This window comes from Lissotriton vulgaris, chromosome 5, assembly GCF_964263255.1.
Source record: "Lissotriton vulgaris chromosome 5, aLisVul1.2, whole genome shotgun sequence".
NCBI classification, from domain to species: Eukaryota; Metazoa; Chordata; class Amphibia; order Caudata; family Salamandridae; genus Lissotriton; species Lissotriton vulgaris.
The window spans coordinates 1412825119-1412848429 of record NC_141693.1 but is presented as its reverse complement, the minus strand read 5'-3'; the positions used below and the strand labels follow the sequence as shown (position 1 = coordinate 1412848429).

Here is a 23311-nt window from a genome sequence, read left to right as displayed (position 1 = left end):
ACTACCGACCCCTCTCTCTCCTTCCCTTCGCAGCCAAAGTTGCCGAGAAGATTGTTAAAGCCCAGTTGACAAACTTCATAGAAGAGAATGCCATCCTCGACCCCTCCTAATCCAGATTCTGCAGCAGCCACAGCACTGAGACTGCCAGTTCTCACTGCCACAGACAACATCCGCAGGCTCCTCAACCAAGGCCACACTCCAGTCTTCTCCTGCTTGACCTCTCCGTGGCCTTCGATACCGTCTCCAAATGCGCCTTTGCAGCCAGACTCATTGACGGCAGAATCCAAGAACCCACCCTCGTCTGGCTCTGCTCCTTCTTCACCAGCAGAACTCAAAGGATTAGACTCTTGCATTTCCTCTCCGAACCCACAGAGATCAACTGCGGAGTGCCACAAGGATCATTGCTCAGACCCCCGCTCTTCAACATCTACATGGCTCCTCTCACTGACATCATCAGTCAGCATGGACTCAGCATTGTATCCTATGCCAACAACACCCAGCTCATCCTCTCCCTCACAAAGGACCCTGAAATCACCAACACTGTTCCCTCCACATACTTCAACACCCTACGCATCCTCTGCAAGACCTTCAAGTGGATTCCCCCAAAGCCAGAAAGACCATCACCCACGCGCTCATGACAAGCAGACTGGAAGACAGAAACACCCTCTATGCCAGAATCAACAAATCCCTGCTACACAAACTCCAGACCATCCAGAACACCATTGTCAGACTCGTCCTCTGTATCCCACAACACAAGCACATTACCCAACGCCTGCAAGACCTACACTGGTTCCCAGTCAAAAAGAGAGTAACCATCAAACTACTAATCCATGCCTATGAATCCCTCCACAACACCATATCCACATACCTCAACAATAGAGTCTCCTTCCTCGCACCCTAAAGGGACCTCCACCTCACCGACCACGCCCTGGCAGAAACCCCTTGCATCTGCAGAATGGGTGGAAGAGCCTTATTCTACATCACAGCCAAAACCTGGAATGAGCTCCCAGTCAACATCAGACACTCCCCTACTCTGCACACCTTCTGGAAGAGCCTCAAGACCTGGCTCTCTGGCTGACCAGAGCTGCACCCCCTAGCTCCTTGAAACCCTCAAAGGTGAATAGCATGCTTTAAACCCCTTAATTGATAGATTGATTGATGTGCAAAAATGATTTAATCCCTACTGCACTCTTTTTACATGCACAAGTTTGTGATGGAAAAGCCCTTTCATGGTGCTAGACATGTATCCCTGGTCTGAGTGCCCCAGTTGCGTTGATTTCTGGATCCCTGATAACGATGTTTGGTCATAGGCACACATGGATCACATGACCTAGGACTGCCTCACGGACTAGGGTCTGCTTAGGTTGGCAAGTGCACCCAAAGGGCCACCATCAAGTGGTGGAAGGCTACGAGCACAGTGGTGGCAGCATACCATATTTTTAGGTATTAGTGATCAGTAGAATGAACAGGCTTTTTTACTTTTGTTGTGGGTGGAACGCCTCCTACTGGACTCTGGTAAAGTTCTTCTGCTGTATGCTTAACTCACCCTTGGCCTGCATTGTATTATGTGCATTTCTGGGAATTATGTGTTTCTGTGGTAAGGCAAGTGCTTAAGGACAAGAGTGCATGTGGTTGTGTGTGCACTCTGGGATACTTGTGTGCCTACAAGAATGTACAGTGCTTCAGACAAAAGGATGCGTTGTTTGTGTGAGGTTTGGGATACATGTGTGCCTTTAGTACATCAGGACATAACATGCATGGTTGCGTGTACATTCAGGGATATATGTTGGCCTGTTATCTGGTACTACAAGTAAGAGATATTGTGCGGTGTTGCATCAGTGCACTGGGATGTATGAATGCCCATGCAAGGGTACAGTATATTGGGGATAGCGTGCCTCTGTATGTGCTTGCAATGGACACAACACATGTATGTATGTATGTATGTATAGGCATTTATATAGCGCACTACTTACCCGTAGGGTCCCAAGGCGCTTCGACCGCTGCAAAACCCTTCCTGGCTTCCCTGAGAGATGGTCCCTTAATGGGTATCTCCAGGGTGAGACCAGGCATCCCCGGCGGTCTGGTGGGGCTGTTAGTGAAGATGAGGCAAGCTAATGCCCAGAGTTGCCGAGTGTGATCGCTGATCAGAGTGGGCACCGAGGCGAGAGAATTATCGAGTCCGCTGACCCTGGTCCAGAAACCTGCTGCGCCGGGAATCGAACCCTGGTCCCGGGCCGTCCTCTGCTCTCTGGTCTGCCGCCTCTAACCAGTGAGCCACACTACTTAACACATGCAATACACTGCTTTCCACTGTGGGGGAACTAGGGCTTGCTGGAGGAGCAGGGACAGGTAGAGGTTTCCATCAGAAGGATTTGTGGTTTGCTGCATTCTTGAGAGCTGGGTAAGACATACATTGGAGGAAGAAAGAGCCAGGCTCCTCACAGCATATCAATAGGGGCTCTTTCATTCTGAAATGAAGTCACTGGTCAAAGGGTCCTGGCCACATTTGATGAAGTATACGGGCTGATAAGAAAATCATAACTAGAATGGCTTGGTAACATGTATGTTGCACATGCAACACTAAAATTGCTTGTACGGTGAGCAGATTCACTCACCTTAGGATAGGACTGCTGTTCCCATATTGGGATATTGGTCCTATCACTCAGAGGGCAGGGGAGCATGCCCCTGTAGTCACATAGTCCTCAAGGGTAACATGCCTCAATTACACCTATTTTACTGCCGGAACTATCCTGGCACATCCTAACTTTGAAACTCCACCAGAGTGGCCTTCTGGTCATACCAGAGTTTCATACCTTATTGACTGGCCTCAAGATTACTTTTTGCCTTCTTCCAGAAATAGTGCATCTGGGTGCGGAGGGCCTGCATGTAGCTGTCCACATCTTGAGCGGGTTTCCTGGGGCCTTGTTCCCACCCCATTCTCACAAGGCAAACATTCCCTGACAGGGAGTCTATAGAGGAGTTCAAATAGGCTAAACTCCATGGCACCCCAATGTAGGCATAAAGAAGGCTTGGAATAAGGATGTCTCACTTACACCTCATTAGATCAGTTAGGTCCATTACCATGCCCTTCATAGTATGTTGACTCTTTCCACAGACCAATGGTTTGAGGGTGATAGGATGTGGATAACTTATAACTCACCCACACTCATCCCACATAGACTTCATGTCTGCGGGTATGAAGTTATTGCCTCTGTCAGACATTACCTCTTTGGGGAACCCCACACTGGTAAACATTCCCATCAAGGCCCTGGCCACTGCAGGTGCAGTCATCATCCTCAGAGGAATGGCCTCTGGATAGCGAGTGTCATGGTTCACCAAGACCAGGATGAACCTGTTGCCCAAAGCTGTCTTTGGTAGTCCATGTCCTATAATGTGGATGCCTAACCTCTCAAAGGGAGGTCCAATGACAGGTAGCGGGGTCAGGTGAACCTTGAGCATTTCCCGTGACTTACCACTGGCCTTGCAGGTGGGTCTGGACCTACGGAATGCATCTGAGGCCATTTTCATCAAAGGCTGATAAAAGCAGGCAACAAGTCACAGATGTCCTGCCAGGGGCATGTCATGAGCTAAACACTATAGGAAGGTCCTGTAACACTGGGTGACCACCAGTACACAGGCTGCCTCAGATCCAGGTGCCTTAGTCTTGCTATGTAAGAGGTAATTCTCCCAATAGACCAGGTGATCTTCAGTGGTGCCACCTGCTGCCAGGGCCTCAGCTTGCTGCCTCAAGCCCTCTTGGATGGGGCACTGTTTCTGTACCTTGCAGATTTCCTCCCTTTCAAGTCCATCCTCAACTTGCCAACCAGCAAGCTCAGGCAAGTCACCCAGGGCCACAATGTCCTCTCTGTTGCACTCGGGGCATCCTCATAAGGTGCCCCCCCAATCAACCTAAACTGTGTGAACTTCAGAGGCTGGTTTCCCATTCCCCTTTCGCTTTTCCTTCATGGGAACTGCCTGGTCTATTTTTCCAGGCTCCGGACACCCTTGACTCCCTTACCGGGCAGCCATGGAACTTGTGGCCAAACAGACCTATTCAAGCAATCCCAATGTCCCCAGGTATGACCTGAGCTCTACCTCTCTCCAGATAGTGTGCCCCAGGTCATTACACAACAGACAATCTATGTGTGGCAGGGCTGACAGCTACTTTTTTTTACTCCACTCAAGGGGTGCTAGAGGTACTGGTTGGTGACTCTCACAATTGTCGGCAACTATGACTTGGTGGAAAATGTTATGGAGGCTTGCTCTGAGGGCACCAGCTGACACTTCATAATAGTCATGCTGACATCTGTGCCACTAAGAGCGTCCCCCCATTGGCCATTGATGGTGACCCACTGCCTATGCCCAGACGTATTTGGAGACATATGGGCTTTTGCCACCATATCCCTATCGCATAGGTAAACAAGGGTCACCTATGTCTGCTCCCCAAAGCTAACTAGGACTAGCTCCTACTTGAGTGGTACACTCGCCAACCCAGGTGTCTGCCCCCCAGTGTGGGGCTGTGTCCACTTGGAAAATGTAAAGTCACCCATGGAGTGTTTAAACTTGTAGCTCTCAGTGCATTGAGGTATAAACCTCCCTGTCTCCTTGCCAAAGAACTCCTTCTTCTTAGGCTCAGACTGGGACTGGTTACTGTTATTCCCTTGGGAATTTTTTTTGCTGACTTTTCTGAACTCCTTATTTTAAGTTTTCCTCTCCCTTCTTTCTTCTGGTGGGAACCCTGACTACCCTTCTGGGAATCCACGCCAGATGCCATTTTGGACACTCAGGAGCTGGCCTAGAGGTTTGCCTCCTCATCAACCTTGCTGTTGTCAGACAACTTGCTGTCAACTAGGTGATAGTGAAGCTCTTAAAAATAAGTACTGAGCATGTGCTCTCTCTAAATTAGATTGTTCAACCTATTTTAACCAATAACCTTGCTGCACTGCACCCAACCATTCAGTGCCTTGCTGGAGTAGTCTACAAAATCTAACTAGGATTAGTTGGGGTGCTTCTAGCTGTACCAAATCTTCAGCAGAACTTTCAGGAGCAACCCCAAATTTTGCTATCAAGCTGGCTTTCATGGGAAAGTATCTAGTTTGGTCCACAACCTCCAAAATAAGTGTGCCCGCCCCCTATAGGCATGTGTTTCCTATCCCTTAGTGCACTTATGGGATCTTGTGAACCCTTCATAGGCAGTAAACCACTTGTCAATTTAATCTGCACTACATAATTAGGCACCAAATCCTTTTGGATGTGGGCCTTTTTGTCTCCTTCAGATACTGCAGGTATGCTGCCACCATCACTGCTAGAATCTGCCTGCCTGGCATTGAGATCCAACTCTTTCAAACTCAGTTCATAAGCCAGTAGTAAATGTTTCTCCTCAGAGGCCCTCACAGCCTCAGCCTAGGTCTCAGCTCTTTTGTTCTGCCTCCTTGGTCAGTTTCTTCTCTGCCGTCCTTAGTCTGGCCCTTTCCAGCTTCAACTCTCTCCTCTCCACACAGCTCCTCTGGGGACAGGGCGCTGAAAGATTCATTGCTCCCTGAGCTAGCATGGAGCTCCAAATTAGAGGTCAAGTCTTGCCCTTCAGCAGACTGGCGGCTCTCAGGACTGAGGTACAAATCCTCTCTTAGGCTGTCCATTTCCTCATCTCCTTCAGTTGCTGTAGCAAGAGACTGCTGGACCTCTACCCAGTCCCTCAGTGCCTTTTGCAATTTCACCTTACTGCTGGTGATGCTTTTGGTTGGAAGTCTCCTCTCTTTACAGAACTCTTTGTACTGGGCAAGAGTGTAGGACTCCATGTTTGCCAGCTCAAACTCCCTGCTTGAAGAGATAGATTCAAGCACAACAGAAAGAGAGAACATTTAAAAAAAAAACAAAATGGATAACTAAGAAGAATTTAACCTGAATTGGTCTTAGATCATTTTTGTGGGGTAGTAGTGTAACACAGCATTACTGTATGGAACTGCACAAATACAAGTTCAATACCACTGCTGCCACCAGTGTAAGAAATAGGGGTTACTGTTTGTGGTGGGGGGTTAAACATTTCTCAAGCAGCAACCACATTTTTTCGCAGAGGGAAGTCACAAGCAAACCCTGAATTAACCTTTGCTCAACCCACGGGTAGCTTGACACAGAACAAACAGGCTTAGCTCAGGAAAAATGTATATATTATTTGTGTAACAGTTCAAATAGTAACACAGTGAAAACACAGGAATCAGCCATTACATTGCGGCTGTTACCCGTCATGCAATTACAACGCAAGCGGTACCACGCATGCGTTGTAACAACGCCTAGTCTTTATTAAGCATTTCTTTACAACAAATGTAAAGGTATGTAAGGTAAAAGCACATACATTGTAAAGAAATATAGGAAATCCACATTGTTGTGAGGAAACAGAGGCTCTTCTGTTTCCTCACAATGACGTGCAATGCCCCTCAGATGACCGTAGGAAGCTGGAACCACAAGGAGAGACAGGTAAGGGGGATTGGGCCTGGGATGGGGGTTACTATATTAGGGTAAAAGGGGCCCTGGGGTCATGCAGGGGTAGTGTTTCAGGGTAGGGAGAGGACTGGGGGTTAGGGGGAGGGTCATGCAGGGGTAGTGCTTTAGAGTTTAGGGTAGGGTTGGGGGTCATGCATGGTAGTGTTTTAGGGTAGGGAGAGGACTGGGGTGTTGGGGGGATCATGCAGGGGTAGTGTTTAGGGTTTAGGGAAGGGAGAGGACTCGGTGGGGCAGGGTAGTTTTTAGGGTTTAGGGTTGGGAAAGGATTGGGGGTAGTGATTTAAGGTTTAGGGTTGGGAAAGTATTGGGGGTCAGGGGTGTCATGCAGGGGTAGTGATTTAGGATCTAGGGTAGGAAAATGATTGGGGGTCAGTGGCGTTGTACAGGGCTAGTGATTTAGGCTTTAGGGTAGGGAAAGGATTGGGGATTGGAGGGTCATGCAGTGGTACTGATTTAGGGTTTAGGGCAGGGTAATGTAACTTACCTTAGACACTTTTATCAAGTTTATGCCTTTAGCACGCATGCCTTTGCATTGTAACGGCAGGCGTGGTAAAGGTGATGTGTATGAAAGAATGCAATGTAATGGTAGGTCATGTTAAGGGTAACGTGTGCCATACCCTCGTTGTAATGGAAACCGTGGTATGAGTATGCATAGTACGGTCATACATTCGAAAACAAACCACAAAAGGAGCCCACAAGAGTATTAGAAATATATAGTGATTTTTAATAAATAAGACAAGATCAAAACGACAAAAATCCAATTAGTAGAACTCGAAAATGGCACATAAGGACATTAAATACCAATTGTGGATATCGTGCTGTGCTGAATCGGGACAAAGTGACAAGTTAAGGTCAATCACAATGGAGTTGGAGTCAGCTACAGGGACCCAGTTAGGCCCACAGAAGAAAGTACATTAAATCCTGTTTTGTGGAGCATTGTGTGGATCCGCATAGAAGATGCTTGGCGCAGCCGATGTGATGTATCAATTGCGAGATGTGGTGAGGCTGCAGTGTGAGGATTCTATGGACGATACTTATCATGAGAAGTCTGGCATCTGGGATGCGGCGCACAATCAATGAGATGCATGGGTTCAGAAGAGCTGCAAGGCTGTGATACAGAGTCTGGGGCTGTCGTCGAGGCTGTCATTGATGAAAGATGTGAGGGCCTGCACGATGATGAATTTCGCAGAGGCAGTTCCAAAGATGATACGGGTTGCGGCGTGAGTCTTTCAGATTGGTCCAAACCACATAGGAACGCAGATGCATCTGTTCTGCTCAGGTGTTTGCGCCATGCAGAAGAGGTGATGCATTGGTTCCACTGGATCCATAGAGGCTGGCAAAGCACCTCAAGCCCACTCCCAAGGGTCTAGACTGTTATGGCACTTCTTGGCAGGGTATAATCACAGATAGCAGAGTCCAGGTTCAGATTTCGTTGGTTGAAGCCTGTTATGTCTCTGAGACTTTAGTTCAGGAGCCCAGCAAACTAGCACTTGGAGTCACTCTGGGTTCTGGGTTCAAGAGATGCAGGTCCACTCCTTTTACCCCAGGTAGGAGGGCAGCAGGCCGGCACAGCTAAGCAGGAGTCCAGAAGACTGCAGTCCAGCAGAGTGGCAGTGTTTCAGCAGCACAGCAGTCCTTCTTCCTGGCACATGATCCATGGGTCCAGAAGTGCTTGTTCCCTCCCTCCCATCCTACCAGTGATGGCCCATCCAGTCACACCTAATCTCAAATCGGGTGTGGCTGTCTAGGGGCATAAATAAATCTCAACTACGAACTACACCCAGTCATGTGACCAGAGACAGGCTGCTGGAATTAGCTGGGTAGGGTAATATAAACACCAATTTTCTCACCGTGGTATTTTCAGAATTGTAACTTAAAATCTGACCATAAGTTAGGATTTTGAATTAGGATTCCAGAGACACCAAATATGAACTGCTCATCTCTACCCATTTGGGAATTACACATATAAAATGTAATAAAGCAACTTCAATGTGGGAGAGAGAGGCCTTGCAGTAGTGAAAAGGAATTTAACAGAATTCACTACCATGGCATGTAAAACTTAAAAGTACATGTCCTGCTTTTCAAATACATTGCACCCTGCCCCTGCTCTCTGGACTGCCCAGGCCTACTCTAGGGGTGATACATGTATAAAAAAGGAATTTGGGCCTGGCAAAAGGTTTGCCAGGTCAACAGGGCTGTTTAAAACTGCTCACAGAGGCTCTGCAGTGGCAGGCATGAGGCATGTTCAAGGGGATACCAAAGTGGGTGGCACAATCAGTGCTGCAGGCCAACTAGTAGAATTACATTTACAGGGCTTCAACTTTATTAGGGGTTTACAAGATCATTTAATATGCCATTTGGGGACAAGGCAATATCATCATGTTTAGAGGAGAGACCTCAAGCACTTTAGCACAGGATAGGAGAGGTAAAGTGCACAGACTCCTAATGCCAGCAAAAAAAAAATCAGAAGAAAATGGAGGAGGAAGGCAAAATCTTGGAGGAAGACCACCCTAAGGCTTACTCGCTTTTTGTGGGATAATGTTTTACACCACTACAGAATTCCTAAATGTGCCTGTGTCTATTGTATTGCTGTTATGGGAGGCGCTCCCACAATAAAACCCACCATCACAAGCTGCTTCAATTTCTCCACCCTGCATACTTCTGCCCAGTTTTGTTTGCCGGGATGGCTCGATCATGGATCGTGGCTTGAACCCCTTTGATTCAGAAATTTGTGAACTGTGGCCTTCAAGAAGCATCAGTGATAACACTGGGTGTTGGGGCTTTTAAAAAGAGAGGTGTAGTGGGGTGCTAGACAAATTTCTCTTTGGTGTAGCAACTATGCTGTACAGGAATGAAGCAAAGTTCTCCCACATCTACCACTATTATGCCACCTGTTTTTCAACTTTAAGACTTGTGTTTAGTAACACTGTTCCCACCGCTTGCACAGTTAAGAGTTTTTGGTCCAAGCCTCAACGCTTGGCAGCATGCTCTCTCCAGGAACTGCTGCCTATAAAATTGTAGAATGCAATTGACCCCATTTCCACTAAAGTTCTCTAATGCTTCCAATAATACCTGAATCCCGTTTGGACCAAAGGACATTAATGCCTCATCGAAGCAGCCATTTAGGCCATCGTTCGATAAAGGGACATGGGCTGCACTCTGGAAAAAATAAATTGTGGGCTGTGACATTGAAAGAGCAAGCAGTGGCTCCCTGGACCACCGCCTTCTTGTCCCAATGCATGTAGCTGATATTCTGAAAATGAAAGCTTCTCCTGACAACCTGCTTCTTTGTTACAAACCCATAGCACCTGAATTCACTTGTCAGTAATCAGTCAATAGTTCACAAATGCAATTCAATTCACAAACCATTGATCCATTTCATTCCGATTCAGAAAGGAGGAGAGAGACACCACCTTCCAACCATTGCAGTGACTTTGCAAGCTAGAAAAATATTTCTGACTTGCAAAGTACCATTCCTAAACTGCAATCTGTGATTTTGAAAATCACAGGATATGAGAACACAAAACAGTTTAGCACAATTGGCCAAAGAAGAGTATCATTGCCTGCAGTTAGGACATGCAAGAAATGTGCATGTGCAAATTGCCTTCCAAGAGAACCACAAACTGAACACAATTGCCTGGAAAACATGCGAATAAACCTTCTGATGTTTTAAAAAAGAATATGCAGAATTTTCATAAAACCAGTGCCTTAGAGGTAATTCAGTTCCGAGCATGCATAATCAAAGCCAAACTTATATCTTTATTCATTAATTTAATAATTTAAAAAATGGTTATGTGCTTTCATGTGTCCCCATTCCCTGTAAATCTGAGGCGGTGTCTCGAATGGTTAGAGTGAAAAATGTTCTAGAATGTTGGTGTATGGCAGAGGAGGAGGCCTATCGTGAGAAGGAAGATGGCCCTGTGGCTTCAAAGGACTTATTTGGGGCCACCCACCCTCAAATCAAGAGACAAGTGGTGTAATCCCAGGCTGCTGGGCAGGAGGAACCGAATGAAGATGGGCAAGGCTGAAGGGAGGAATAAACCGAGATGTTTTTGGTCGGAAGCTTAAGGGCTATGCTATGGAAACAGTATTATAAGGACAGCACTTTAGAGACGTTCGGAATTTCCTTTAGAGTAAATATAACTCTGATTGACCCACAGAGTTTCAGGCAGTTATACATTCAACAGTAATGGTCGCATAAGGGAAACTATTGGTAAGTGGACAGTATGACTTTGCAATTAAGGAGACTGTGGCACAAGTACGTCTATGCGTTTGGAGAATAATTTCTGCCTGCTTTGTGTTGGTGTACTTCAGTGGCTGTACATTGCTCCTTTTTAATTTAAGTGTCACATGTGCTAGGCTCATATATCCCTTAGAAGCTGGTTTTATTGCTAGATGGACATGTGTTATGTGACAAGCAAGAATCCCGGTGAGTGCATTAAGGCTGACTGAGTTTGAGGAGAACAGCATGCAGTGTCTAAGAAATACTCATTAACGGCATTCTTCATATTTCATGACGGCCAGTGCAGCGTGATCAGTGGCAATGACTCTGCTTGTGTTGGCACTATGGTCAAAGCAATTGGCAAGGATCCTGTAACTATTAGTGATGCGAAAAATTCTCGTAATTAGTTTTCGCATAATCCTGCAAAATTTCTGCACACAATTATGCATAGTTATGTGGCATGCAAATCTGTTATTTTGTGCCATTGTTTAGTCCAAAATGAATCCTTGAGTCAATTTTTGGCAAGAGTACACATTTAAATAAAGCATAGCAAACAACAATCCTGGGTCTGAGTGCCGCCTTTGACACGATTTCCTATCCTAATCTTCTTCACCGACTGAAACAAGCTGGTATTACAGGGGAGGCGCTCAAGTGGTTTGTTTCATTTTTAGAAAATTAAAGCTTTAAAGTAGGCCCTACCTGTTGTCCAGCCATCCACTGTACTGTGGAGTTCTGCAGGGCTCGTCTCTGAGCCCTACACGTTTTACAATTAATGTCCACCTTCTATCAGATATCATCTGTTCCTTTTACTCTAAGATGGTATCTTATGTGGACGATACCCAATTGATTGTCACTCTGTCACCAGATTTGGATTCTATTTCCATGAACCTAAACAGTTGCCTAGAAAAGGTGTCCGAGTGGATGGCAGTCAGCTTCTTGAAGTTGAATGGTGAAAACACTGACGATTTGGTATCAGGGAACAAGCCGGGTTGTGGGGCTAAGACATCCTAATGCACAACTGTGGGTGACAATGTGGATCGGATTTGGGGGCCTCCATTCACTGCCTGAAACTGTCCACTAACCCAGAGAGCGCATGCTCGAGGGGCAGCGACTTGGGCCCTCCCCTCCTATTGTTCCTTCCCTCCACAGTCTTGCTCACCTAGGTCCCCGCCTGTGCAGTTTGCCGGTGACAGCTCTACTTCACCCCATACTGCACGTCAGGAGTTTGGAGGGGCGAAGGGATTGTAAAGCCAAGGCCTTGGCCTTCTGGGAAGCAAATATGGAGAAGACCAAGATGACAGGTGTGAAGGGCCCCAAAGCTATCCAAACAAATAAATTAGACTGTTATGCCTTCCCAAAAGAAACGCTGCAAGACTTAGACGCCAGGGGGAAATCCATAGGTGACCCAGCAGGGGAGAGTCAGGAGCTTACGTTGAAAGATGTTATGGAGGCGATAACTGGGGTCAAGACCTTGTTGGAGCACAAGATGGACACAATCTTGTTTGAAGTGAATCTCATTCGGGCTGACCTCACCAAAATCAATGAGAAAGTTAAACAGGTGGAGATCACCACTGTGAGTCTAGTGGATGACATCATACAACTCCAAGGAAACATTTATGACTTACAAATCTTTTTGAACACAAACCGGACGATTATGAAGGGCGCCTCGGGAGAAACAACATGCGTATACTGGGGGTGCCGGAGAGAGCAGAGGGGCAGGCACCGGACCTCTTTGTAGAAGAACTTATCCTGAATCACCTGCAGCCTAAAGGCGTCAGCAAATTCTTTGCCATAGAGAGGGCGCACAGATTCCCAGGAGGTTGTCCGAAGCCGGGGGCTCCCCCACGCCCGATGCTAGCAAGAGTGCTGAATTTCAGGGACATAGATGCGATCCTCCAAAATGCTAAAACGGCTCCCCCTCTTTACTAGGACAACGCCAAAATCACCTTTTTTTGGGACTTCACAAAGATGGTACAGAGGCAGAGGAGATCATTTCTGATGGTAAAAAAAAAAACTCTGAGAGAGAGGGTTTAAATATGCAATGCTCTTCCCGGCACGACTTCGAGTGGAGGCAGAGGGATGGGCTTGGATCTTTGAACAACCAGAAACAGCTTCCGAATGGCTTGACAACCGGACAGACCAAGGCCCTGACCACCACAAACATGGCGGCATGCCGGACACCCTGCAAAAAGGAGGAGGGGGGCATGGACGGGAGACAGATACACTTTTGTCTGTGCTGAGTAACCACCTGTGTGGGGAAAACTCCTGGGACCAATAATTGCCTGAATCTGACGAGAGTCTTCTCCCAGTGACTAAAACTGGGACCAGTAGGGTATGACTTTCTTGGGTACTACACAGCAGAGACCAGGAAGGGGGACAGGGGGGCGGGATATTGCACCCCATATTTTTCTTCTTTTAGTTCACTTGCTGGGCGATAGGCACTCTGCAAGTTCTAAATGGGCAGTTCCATGCCCAGCGTGCAGGGGAGCAGGGTGGGGGGTGGTTGGGTTTAGGGTTTGTAGTTGTTTATCGTTTTGGTTTTAACATCAACAAGACTAGTTGACATTGATGCAGAGGTAGCTAATACCTATTCTAGTCTCAATGAGTGCACAGTGGAACAAAAGTGTTAAATTAATGAGCTGGAACGTCAACTGGCTCAGAGATAAGGTCAAAGGTAGCATTGTCTTACAAAAACATTAAACGTCTGGCCCCAGACATTATAATGCTTCAGGAAACACGATTGGTAGGAAACTCCTGCAAGGCGCTACATAGATGGGGATACAAAATGGCGGCACATGCGGGTTTCACGACCAGCTCACTGGGTTTAGGCATTATAATGAGAGACTCCTTCTCCCCTGCCGTGAGTTCCACATAGACAGATGACCGTGACAGACATATAGGTGTCACGGATCTGTAGAAGGGACATAGTATAACACTCATGTCTGTCTACATACCACCTGGCCTGCAGAGCACCACATTTAAATATCTGAGCACCATCTTACTCTTGCTCCCGGAGGGACTTCTAGGAATTGGAGGCGACTTCAACTCAGTGGTCTTGGGCGAGCTGGATCATCACACCCCATGTGAAATAGGACCATCATCTCGATGGCTACCAGACTTTCTCGAGGCTCTGGGGATAGTCGATTAGTGGCGAACATACAACCCAGGAAAAGTCCAACACACTTTCCACTCTGGGGTCCATCACAGCCTCTCCCGCATAGACTGCATCCTGGTCTCCTCTTCACAAATTGCTCACATCCAAGAAATTAGGCATCTAGCCAGGGGCATCTCCGATCATTCCCCAATGTGGGTACACATAGTCCTTAGCCAGACAAAGGTGGGGACAACTGCCCCATCAACCTGTGGTATCTTCAGGACCCCACAATCCATAAAGACTCCCTCAAAGCCATAGAAAATTACTTCCAAGAAAACAAGGGAACAGTGAACTACTCACACACCCTATGGGAGGCCTTTAAGATGGTAATACAGGGACACGCCCTGTCACTAATAGCTGGGATGAAGAAAGAAAGACCAAAAGAAACCTCAGAAGCCGAGGTAGAAATCTACCGGCTAGAAAGGGAATTGGAAACTGAGATCACACCAGAGACACTACAATTACTCCACCTCAAAAAAGATGACTACAGAGCGCTGGCGACTGACTGGGCCAAAGGTTTGGGAAGGGAAAACCTGGGCAGACTTTATGACCTGGGCAACAAAGTAGGGAAGCTAATCGCCTATCTCGATAAAGAGGAGTGGGCAAGTAGACTGGTCCCGAAACTCAGGACCACGGGTGGTACACTCATAACAGACCCGCAAGAAATCGTAATTCAGTTTGCCAGTCACTTCAGTGCGGTATACACGACTGTTGCATTCTAAAATGAGGATGATTCACGCAAATTACTGCTAAACATAGTGCTCCCCACACTGTCTGAAGAAAACTGTGACTTTTTAGACAGTGCTTTGACGCTGGACGAAATATCGAAGGTCATTAGATCACTGCACTCAGGGAAGGCCCTCAGTCCAAACGGTCTTCCCATTGAACTATACAAACTCAGGCCTGACAAATTGGCCCCATATTTAAAAGCCATGTTTGATGAAAGAAAAGAGCTGGGGATGCTACCAGTGGACCAAAGGGTAGCTACAATAGTCACCATCCATAAGGAGGGTAGACCCAAGATCGACTGTGCCTCCTACAGGCCGATTTCCCTGCTGAATGCAGAACTCAAAATTCTAGCCATGCTCCTTGCCAATCGCTTGGTTAAAATGATTGGGAGTCTTGTGCATCCTGACCAGTCTGGCTTTACGTCACATCGTAAAACAGCGCTGAATTTGCGCAGAGTCCATGGCGTTATAGGGAGAGTAGCCACAATCAAGGAACAGCTATAATGTGTCGCTAGATTCAACTATGGCATTTGTATCGAATGGACATATCTCTTAGCAGTGCTTGCAAATATTGGGTTTGGCCCAGTCTTCATTCAGTGGGTGCACCTCCTACATTCAGAGCCCAGGGCTCAAATTGTGGTCAATAATAAAAAGTTGGCTAAATTCACTCTGAGTCGAGGAACCCGGCAGGGATGTCCTCTTTCCCCCCTTCAGTTTGCCCTAGCCCTTGAACCGTTGGCGGCATGGATTCGGAGGGACCCAATAATACCAGGTCTGTGTTGGTCCTCTGAATGGGAAGACCGTAATTCATTATACGCAGATGATATCCTCTTTTACCTGGCCTCTCCCAGGAAATTCCTGGTGGCAGTCCTAGACATCCTGGCAACATTTGGATGCTCTGGATTCTCCGTCAAATGGAATAAGTCTCTCCTTTAAGTCCTCCAGGGGATCCTCCCCTCCACCACGAGATGGCCCAATCCAAATTAAGTCAACGGCTTTCAAATATCTGGGAATCTTTATCTCCTCGGACCAAACGCTCCATTTTAACCAAAATCTTCTTCCGCCGCTACAGAGACTTAAACGCGATATAGCGAGTTGGAAAACACTACCCCTTTCGCTAATGGGCCAAGCGGCTCTTTTTAAGATGATGTCATTACCCCGGTTTTTGTATGCCCTGCAAAATTCATTAGATCCTGTTCCAATGACATATTTTAAAGAAATCAAAGGCCTCCAGCGCAAGAAATACTACTAGGCTGCACATCTTGCAGTCATCAATCACGGTACTAATGGCTGTCCTAATGATCCAGGATATGGCAAGGATAGATGGCTTCTACCGGGAGGGAACGACAACAGGGCACTCTATTCCAAGCCTAACCAATATCACTTGACAGGCCTCCTAACAGCTGGGTAATCTATGGAAGTCTAAGGAATTCGATTGATGGAAACTCATCGGGCTCTCACATATTAAAGATCTGTGGGAGAAGGGCAAAGTGAATGCATTTGCCTCTTTACAGCAACAACTCGAGCTAGCAGACTCCGATTGCTTCACATACACACAGATCTGCCACGCATTGTGATCACACCTTCCTAAAGGAACCCCCCCTGCATCCGCCCCGTTGGATAATCGGCTGCTATATGGTCACCTACCTGAGAAAACCATATCATTAACATATAAGAAACAGATCCATAACATGGCATACCCCCCCCCACCCCTACAGGAGAAATGGATGAGATGGCATTGCACTGGATGATGAAGAGTGGCAGGAGGTGGTATCCTCAGCAAGACTCAGATTAGTGCAACTTAAAATTCTCCATAGGGTGCATCTCACAGGGCCTCGTTTGGTACAAATGGGTAGAGCTGGGGGAGGAGAGTATAGGTGGGGATGCGGCGAAGAGGGTTCGTTTATGCACATAATTTGGGAATGTGAACAAGTACGATCCTATTGACAGAAAATACACAATGTTTTAAGTGCAGTACTCACGATAGTCCTCCGCCCAAAGCGAGTAGATGCCTTTTGAATATATGGGAACCCACCGATTTGAATAACCACCACACGCAGTGGGTTACGCTGGGATTAATGTTGGCAAAGAGGAACATTGCACGATTGTGAAAAGCGGCGCAACCTCCCTTGGTGAAGGCCTGGGAAACAGATCTTAACTGGTGTATGTATGGAGAAAAGACCATCTATACAGCCCGGGGTTGCCCCCAAAGGTGGTCCAGAATTTGGAGGTTGTGGAACTCCTATCGAGAAGGTATCTGCACCTCCCCAAGCATTAACCAGGATGATCCCCGTACCCCATAGCCTGACTTTGTAATGTAATTTAGCTAAGAACTGTCACTCATTGTCTCCATTAATTGTTAATGCACTGCTTCCTCTGTACTGCATATTTCATGTCAATGAGTGTTAATAAAAATAACTATTAAAAAAAAAAAACAATGTGCAGCACCAGTTACATGTGGTGCAAGTTACTTGGTGCAGGAAGAAAAGACTGTGGTGTTTGGGAGCATAGCAGCACAACCTGGATGCTAGAAGCCATCATTGCTGTCTCAGACCAGAACAGGGGGTTGGAGTGGAAGTGCTAGCTATGTAGACGTGGAAATTATGATGACAGCAATGACAGCAGAGTGTTCCTCTGATTTGAGCATGGAATATAATAACATCATCCATGCTTCCATGTTGAGGTTTTAGCCAGGCTGACATTGCCCTTTTCCTTTTGTGATAGCCATGTCTCCTAATGGACGAATAACAAACAACAACATTTTCACAATATGTGTACAGGTCTTGTATTAAATGTATAAGGGGCTGTGACAATGTACTTCCGAAGTTGAATTGTAAGTAATGTGGTTTCAGAGAAAGTCATTGTGTAGAAAAGGAGGCGACTTAAGAAACGTGTACATATAAAAAATGGCAGTGTTTCTTCCGCGGCCTAATCTTGCCAAATGATACTATAGTGTGATGTACGTGAATACTTCTTTGCCTGTTGCCATGGTCTTGGGTCAATGGTTGTATTTCTGGACTGCTTTTGTGTTTTTTCTTGAACTGTGTCAATAGTTTTTCAGTATAAATCTACTGTGGGATTGCATCATTGTGTTTGGAAGACGTCCGGATGTTATCTGGTGAAGTTTCCAAATGTCATGATACTGGGTTTAATTTAAGTGCATTCTTCCGCTTGGTACTTGGACATGTTGGCTTGGGCAAACAGTTTGAATGGGTGTGGTGAATATGGGAGCACTGAGCTGTACTTGTGTGCGGTTGTGTGGTGTAGTGTGTTGTCCTTGTGGGAATGCCTGAGTTGCTTGTGGATGATAGAGAAGGTGTGAGAGTTTATTGTGCCTTATGGATGAGTAAACTAAGGTGAATATCTGAAGAAATATATGACTGTAGGTGTGATAACAGGTTTTGTGTTCAAGTATGGTCAAGAGACTTCTATTTTGTTTAGTTTTATGCATTGAATTTAAAGACTTAAGAAAGATGGGTAAACACACTGTCTAAGGAAACCAGGATTTCCAGTACCCTGGCTGTCACGTGACTGTGCATTCATGACTAAGTGTCCTGCATGCATACATGTTGTATAATTTATTTATTTATTTATTTATTTTTGAGATTTTTATTGCGCGAACAAATACCCTGGGGTGTCTCGGCGCATGTGTGAGCTAGCAGGACCACGGTAATAGGGTTCACTGGTCGAACAGCCATGTCTTTACGAGCCTGCGGAAGCTCATCAGGTTGGGTGCATTTTTGATATTTAGTGGAAGAAGGTTCCAAAGTTTTGGTGCCGCCACTAAAAAGCGACGGTCTCCCCAAGTTGCCGTTCTGGTACGAGGTACAGGTAGAAGGCAAGTGTTAGCAGATCTCAACAGTCTTTTGGGGGTGTAGACCTGGAGTGCCTCAGTCAAGAATTTAGGTCCTATGCCATGCACTGCCTTGTAGGCAATGCAGAGGGCCTTGAACTTAATGCGGCTCTCTACTCTAAGCCAATGGAGCTGGCGGATAGCAAGAGTGGTAGGTTGGCGGCGAGGGATGTTTAGAAGAATTCTGGCAGCCGCGTTCTGTACTGACTGTAGCTTGAACAGCACCTGTTTCTGGGTATTAAGGAAGAGGGCATTTCCATAATCGATTTTGGAAAATACCAGAGTGGTAACTAAGGTCTTCCCAGCGGATGTGGGGAGATAAGGCAGCAGTTTCTTTATTTTCTTTAAAGTAAAGAACGCAGAGGAGACAACCTTGTTGACATGAAGGTTGAAAGTTAGTTTGCTGTCAAAGATGACTCCCAAATTTCTCGCTTTTACCACTGGGACGGGTGGAGAGCCCAGTTGGTTGGGCCACCAGATGGGGGACCATTCTGGGGCGAGGTTGCCAAAGGTCATAACCTCGGTTTTGTCCGAGTTAAGCCTTAGGCAATTGGAGGACATCCATGTACTAACAGCAAGCATGCCCTCCTGAAAATTAGCTGCCACTGCTGTGCCGTTCTTGTGGATCGCCAGCACCAGTTGGGTATCGTCTGCATAGGAGGTTAATCGCACCCCATAGGCCTTTATTACCCTCGCTAAGTCCGCTACATAGATGTTGAATAGCGTGGGACTTAGCGAGGAGCCTTGTGGTACTCCACATGGTAGTGCAGAGACGGGAGAATAGAAGTTGCCCAACTTGACTGTCTGGGTACGGTCGGCCAGGAAGGATGAAATAAGGTCTCTGGCCGAACCATTTATCCCCAGAGCTGTGACACGGTCGACCAAGATAGCATGGTCGACCGTGTCAAATGCTGCGGATAGATCCAGAAGAATTAGGATGGCCACTCCTCCCTGATCCATGATGGTTCTAATTTCATCAGAGGCTTTTATTAGAGCGGTCTCCGTCCCATGTCCCTTCCTGAAGCCAAATTGCGTTTCGTCTAAGAGTTGGTGAGTGTCGACGTACTCTGAGAGCTGTTTATTCATCAGAGTTTTGCAAATTTTGGCCGGGAAAGGGAGACAGGCAATAGGTCTGTAACTGACCAGGGCAGAGGGATCCAGGGAGGGCTTCTTCAATAGAGGCTTAATCACTGCCTTCTTCCACGGGGCTGGATAACAGCCGGTATGAAAGGCAGTGTTGCAGATTTCCATAAGTGGGTGAGAAATCACCTCACTTAGATCGGCCATCACTGGGGGGGGACAAGGGTCCAAGGGGGATCCTGACTTGGTGATGGATATAAGTCTGCTGATTTGATCTTCTGAAGTGTCAGCGAAGAAAGAGAAAGGGTCATGATTAATATGGGGAGTTTCCTTTCTTCTGACAGTGGATCTGGTCCCTACATCTCCACCAAAGGATGCATAGATGTCTGCCACTTTGGTAGAGAAGAAATTAGACAGTGCATTACAGAACAATTGGGAGGGTTCTGCTCCAAGACCCGACGGAGGTGTAGATGAGGAATTGACCACTAAAAAGAGTTCTCTGGCCGAATTCCTAGCATTGTCGATTTGGGTCGAAAAATAAGTCGTTTTCCGGGTGATGATGGCCCTTTTATATATAGTTAAAGCATCTTTGTAAGATTGCTTAGCTAAGGGGCAATAAGATTTCCTCCAACGTCTTTCTAAATTCCGACAGTGTTGTCGGTGGAGTCTAAGCTCTTCTGTATACCATGCCGCTGAGGGCGACCTTCTATTAGGTTGGATGGATTTTTCTGGGGCAACCTGATCAGCGGCGTTCTTGATCCAGTCATGGAAATCAGAAGCTGAAGGGACGGGATTAGATCCTAAGATAGGGGAGGATAGTGACAGGATATTTGCCATCTGAGGGATATCAGCATTCTTCCAGGCACGAATTGCTGCCCTACTAGGTGGTCTGGAAGCGGGGAGGTTAACTGGGGGAGTGTCAATAGAAAGTATGATGGCCCTATGGTCGGTCCAGGTAAGGGGTAAAGTATCTAATATCTTGATGAAAGAGTTATTGGTAAAGACACCGTCTAGTGTGTGTCCCGCCAGATGAGTAGTTCCCTTTACCAGTTGCTGAAGTCCTAGAATGAGGAGATCAGCAATAAGTTGGGAGGTGTCGTGGTTTCCATGTTCTTCCAAAGGGAAGTTGAAATCTCCCAATATTGTGTAGTCAGTAGAGCCTATAATATAATGATTTAGCTCAGATAGGGAACCGAGAAAGGAACTGCGAGGTCCGGGAGGTCGGTAAAGCAGAATGCCTTTAAAAGTTTGTTTACTATTAAGATTAATTGCAAAGGCGGCAGCTTCACAATTAGTGGATGAGATGGGGTCGAGCGTGGTATGGTACTGATTCTTAAAAATTATGGCGAGTCCTCCCCCTCTTCCTAATTGTCTATCATGTCTCAGTACGCTATAGCCATCCGGGGTGGCCTGACAAAAGTCAGGTCCCGAGCCCGCATCTCCCCAGGTTTCTGTGGCGAAGAGAAAGTCAAGATCATGCGTAGTGATAAACTCGCTAATATCTAGACTGTGACATGGTAAAGAGCGTGTGTTGATAAGCGCCGCTCGACATCCCTGAAATGGGGTAATGGCCAAACTAAGAGGGGCGTCGGGAACTAGTGAATGGGATAGAGTTGGCGTTGGTAGTTTGTAATTGCAACCAGGGCACGGGGCGGGAATAATACCTGCGGCAGTTGAAGGAGGCAGGGAGATGCAATGATGGCTAGGACATCCCGGATTGAGCAGTCTAAGTTGGGTCGAGGTATAGTGCACGAAAGGGCCAGGAGTCATGGCCCTGGGCCGAGTCCGGTCGCGGGCGGGCGCAGACGGGCTTGGCTTAGGCGCGGCTTCGGCGCGCATCCGGCGCACCCGCTGCGCCAGCCCGCTGCGCCGTCTGGCCATGACACTGCTTATATAGAGGGTGAGGAGGGTGGGAGGCCGGTATAGTGTCATTGTGAGTGTGCTGGTATGGTGTTGTATGGCCTCATGTGCGATGAGGTCACAAGACATGCAAGTCTTGGATCCTTGAGCAATGGTAGTCACATACTAGTTGTTGTGTTCTTGCTTTATTTGACATGAGGTGAGGGGAGAATCATGCCTGGACCTTTCAGAGAGTTTTTGTGATGGCTGTTTGTCATTATGTGTTTGCGTGGATATTGGAGAGATTATCCTGTTGTTGAGGGTGAATGTGGAAGCTAGCCATATTTGAGAATGGGTGATTGTGAATGGTTAACCCTGTACTTTATATGGAAGGGACTGTCTGTTCATTGTTTGCTGTTTGTAAGGAAAGGAGGGGTGTAATATGCTGTGTCCCCATTCCCTATATGTCTGCGTTGGCACCTGGAATAGTAAGAGTGAATGGTGCAATGGTGCACCTAGCTTGAAGGTGGTAGCTAGGAGATAGACCTTTGTATGAAAAATGGAGCTCTGACAAGATTTACCTGCTGCTGCTGTAACCTAAGAACCTAAAATGAAATAAAGAACTTACCTCTTACCTGAGTGGCTACAGACTTTTTGATGAAGACTATGCCCACTGATTTCAACAGCATCTTCTCCTGATTGATTTATGTAGGATACCATGCATTGTATTTTATTTTAATTGTAAATAGACGTGTTTGTTTGAAAATTCTAGTTGTCATGTCACAAGAAACATGATACAGTTGCTCTGCGGGCATAGCTTGAAAGAAATATAATGGTATTTCAGAATAAAAACATTTCCCTTTGAAATTTATCTGTAATGCTTTCAGCACAATTTTATGGACCAGTCATCATTTTGTATTTATATATATATATATATATATATATATGTATATATATATATATATATATAGTGAACCTCGTTGCCCGGGACAGCAAGTCTCCAATCTTTCAGCAACAAAGAGCCGACCCAAAAAGTGCTGGTGAAGCAGTATTTATTTACTGATAGCCAGCGCTGCCGCCATGACGCGTTTCGCCTCCAGGGAGGCTTGATCACATGACAAACAGTGCAAGTCGAGCTAGACTTTTAAAGTGACAGTGCAGAAAAAGTGTCATAGACATGAAGAAAATACTTCAAAAATACATAAAACGCTGCATATGAATACCATGGAATGACTAATGCTGCCCAAGTGGGCTTACCAAGCATTGAGATAGAACAATTCATGTTATTTTAGCCAATGAGGTACAATAATTAATATGTACAGGTTAAAACCGTATGAAAATATAAAACTTGGTAATAGAAAAAACACTGTTGCATAAATACACATGATAAAAAATATTCATCTATGTGCAAACAGTATTAAAAAAGATACATTCCAGTATATAAAGTCGGTATAATATTTGCAAATCACGCAAATAAAAAAGTATCAAAAATAGCAGCAAAGCAATGACACCAAATTATGCATTAGGAGTAGGGCCCAAGTGGGCAAGTCACTATAATTGTCAAGACAGATAAAGTGCTTTAAGTGAAGTGCAAAAAATCCTATAAAGTGCAAAGTATTAAACAAAGATGATTCCAAAAAGATAAAATCATGAACAGCAATATGCTGAGGATTAAGAAAAAATTCATCATATGTACAACAGGAAACATTTATCAGGGAACAAAAAAATGGAATACTAAAATATCCGGACAGGCATAGGCAGGTATGTAAATGAGTTAGAGGCAAGTATACAGATCTTCCCTATCGTTGAGGCCATGTGGGTGTTTAGTGTTTAACTCAAGAATGTAACGAGTCTCCAGGAGCCGGAGTTTAGCCTCACGGTCACCTCCTCTTCTTGATGCCTCCACACAATCAATTAGAAAGAAGAGAAGGGAA

The 23311-nt window shown here is 46.2% G+C and overlaps 1 protein-coding gene across 1 annotated transcript in view; it reads left to right on the top strand.

Moving 5' to 3' along the window:
- Positions 1-5367, top strand: part of LOC147712668 (uncharacterized) — a 151970-nt gene extending 146603 nt beyond the window's left edge. The window contains exons 3-4 of the mRNA XM_086919680.1: positions 3695-3836; positions 5277-5367. Coding sequence (XP_086775806.1) covers positions 3695-3836; positions 5277-5367 — 233 coding nt within the window. The remainder of the gene's footprint in view (positions 1-3694; positions 3837-5276) is intronic.
- Positions 5368-23311: the final 17944 nt, after the last annotated feature.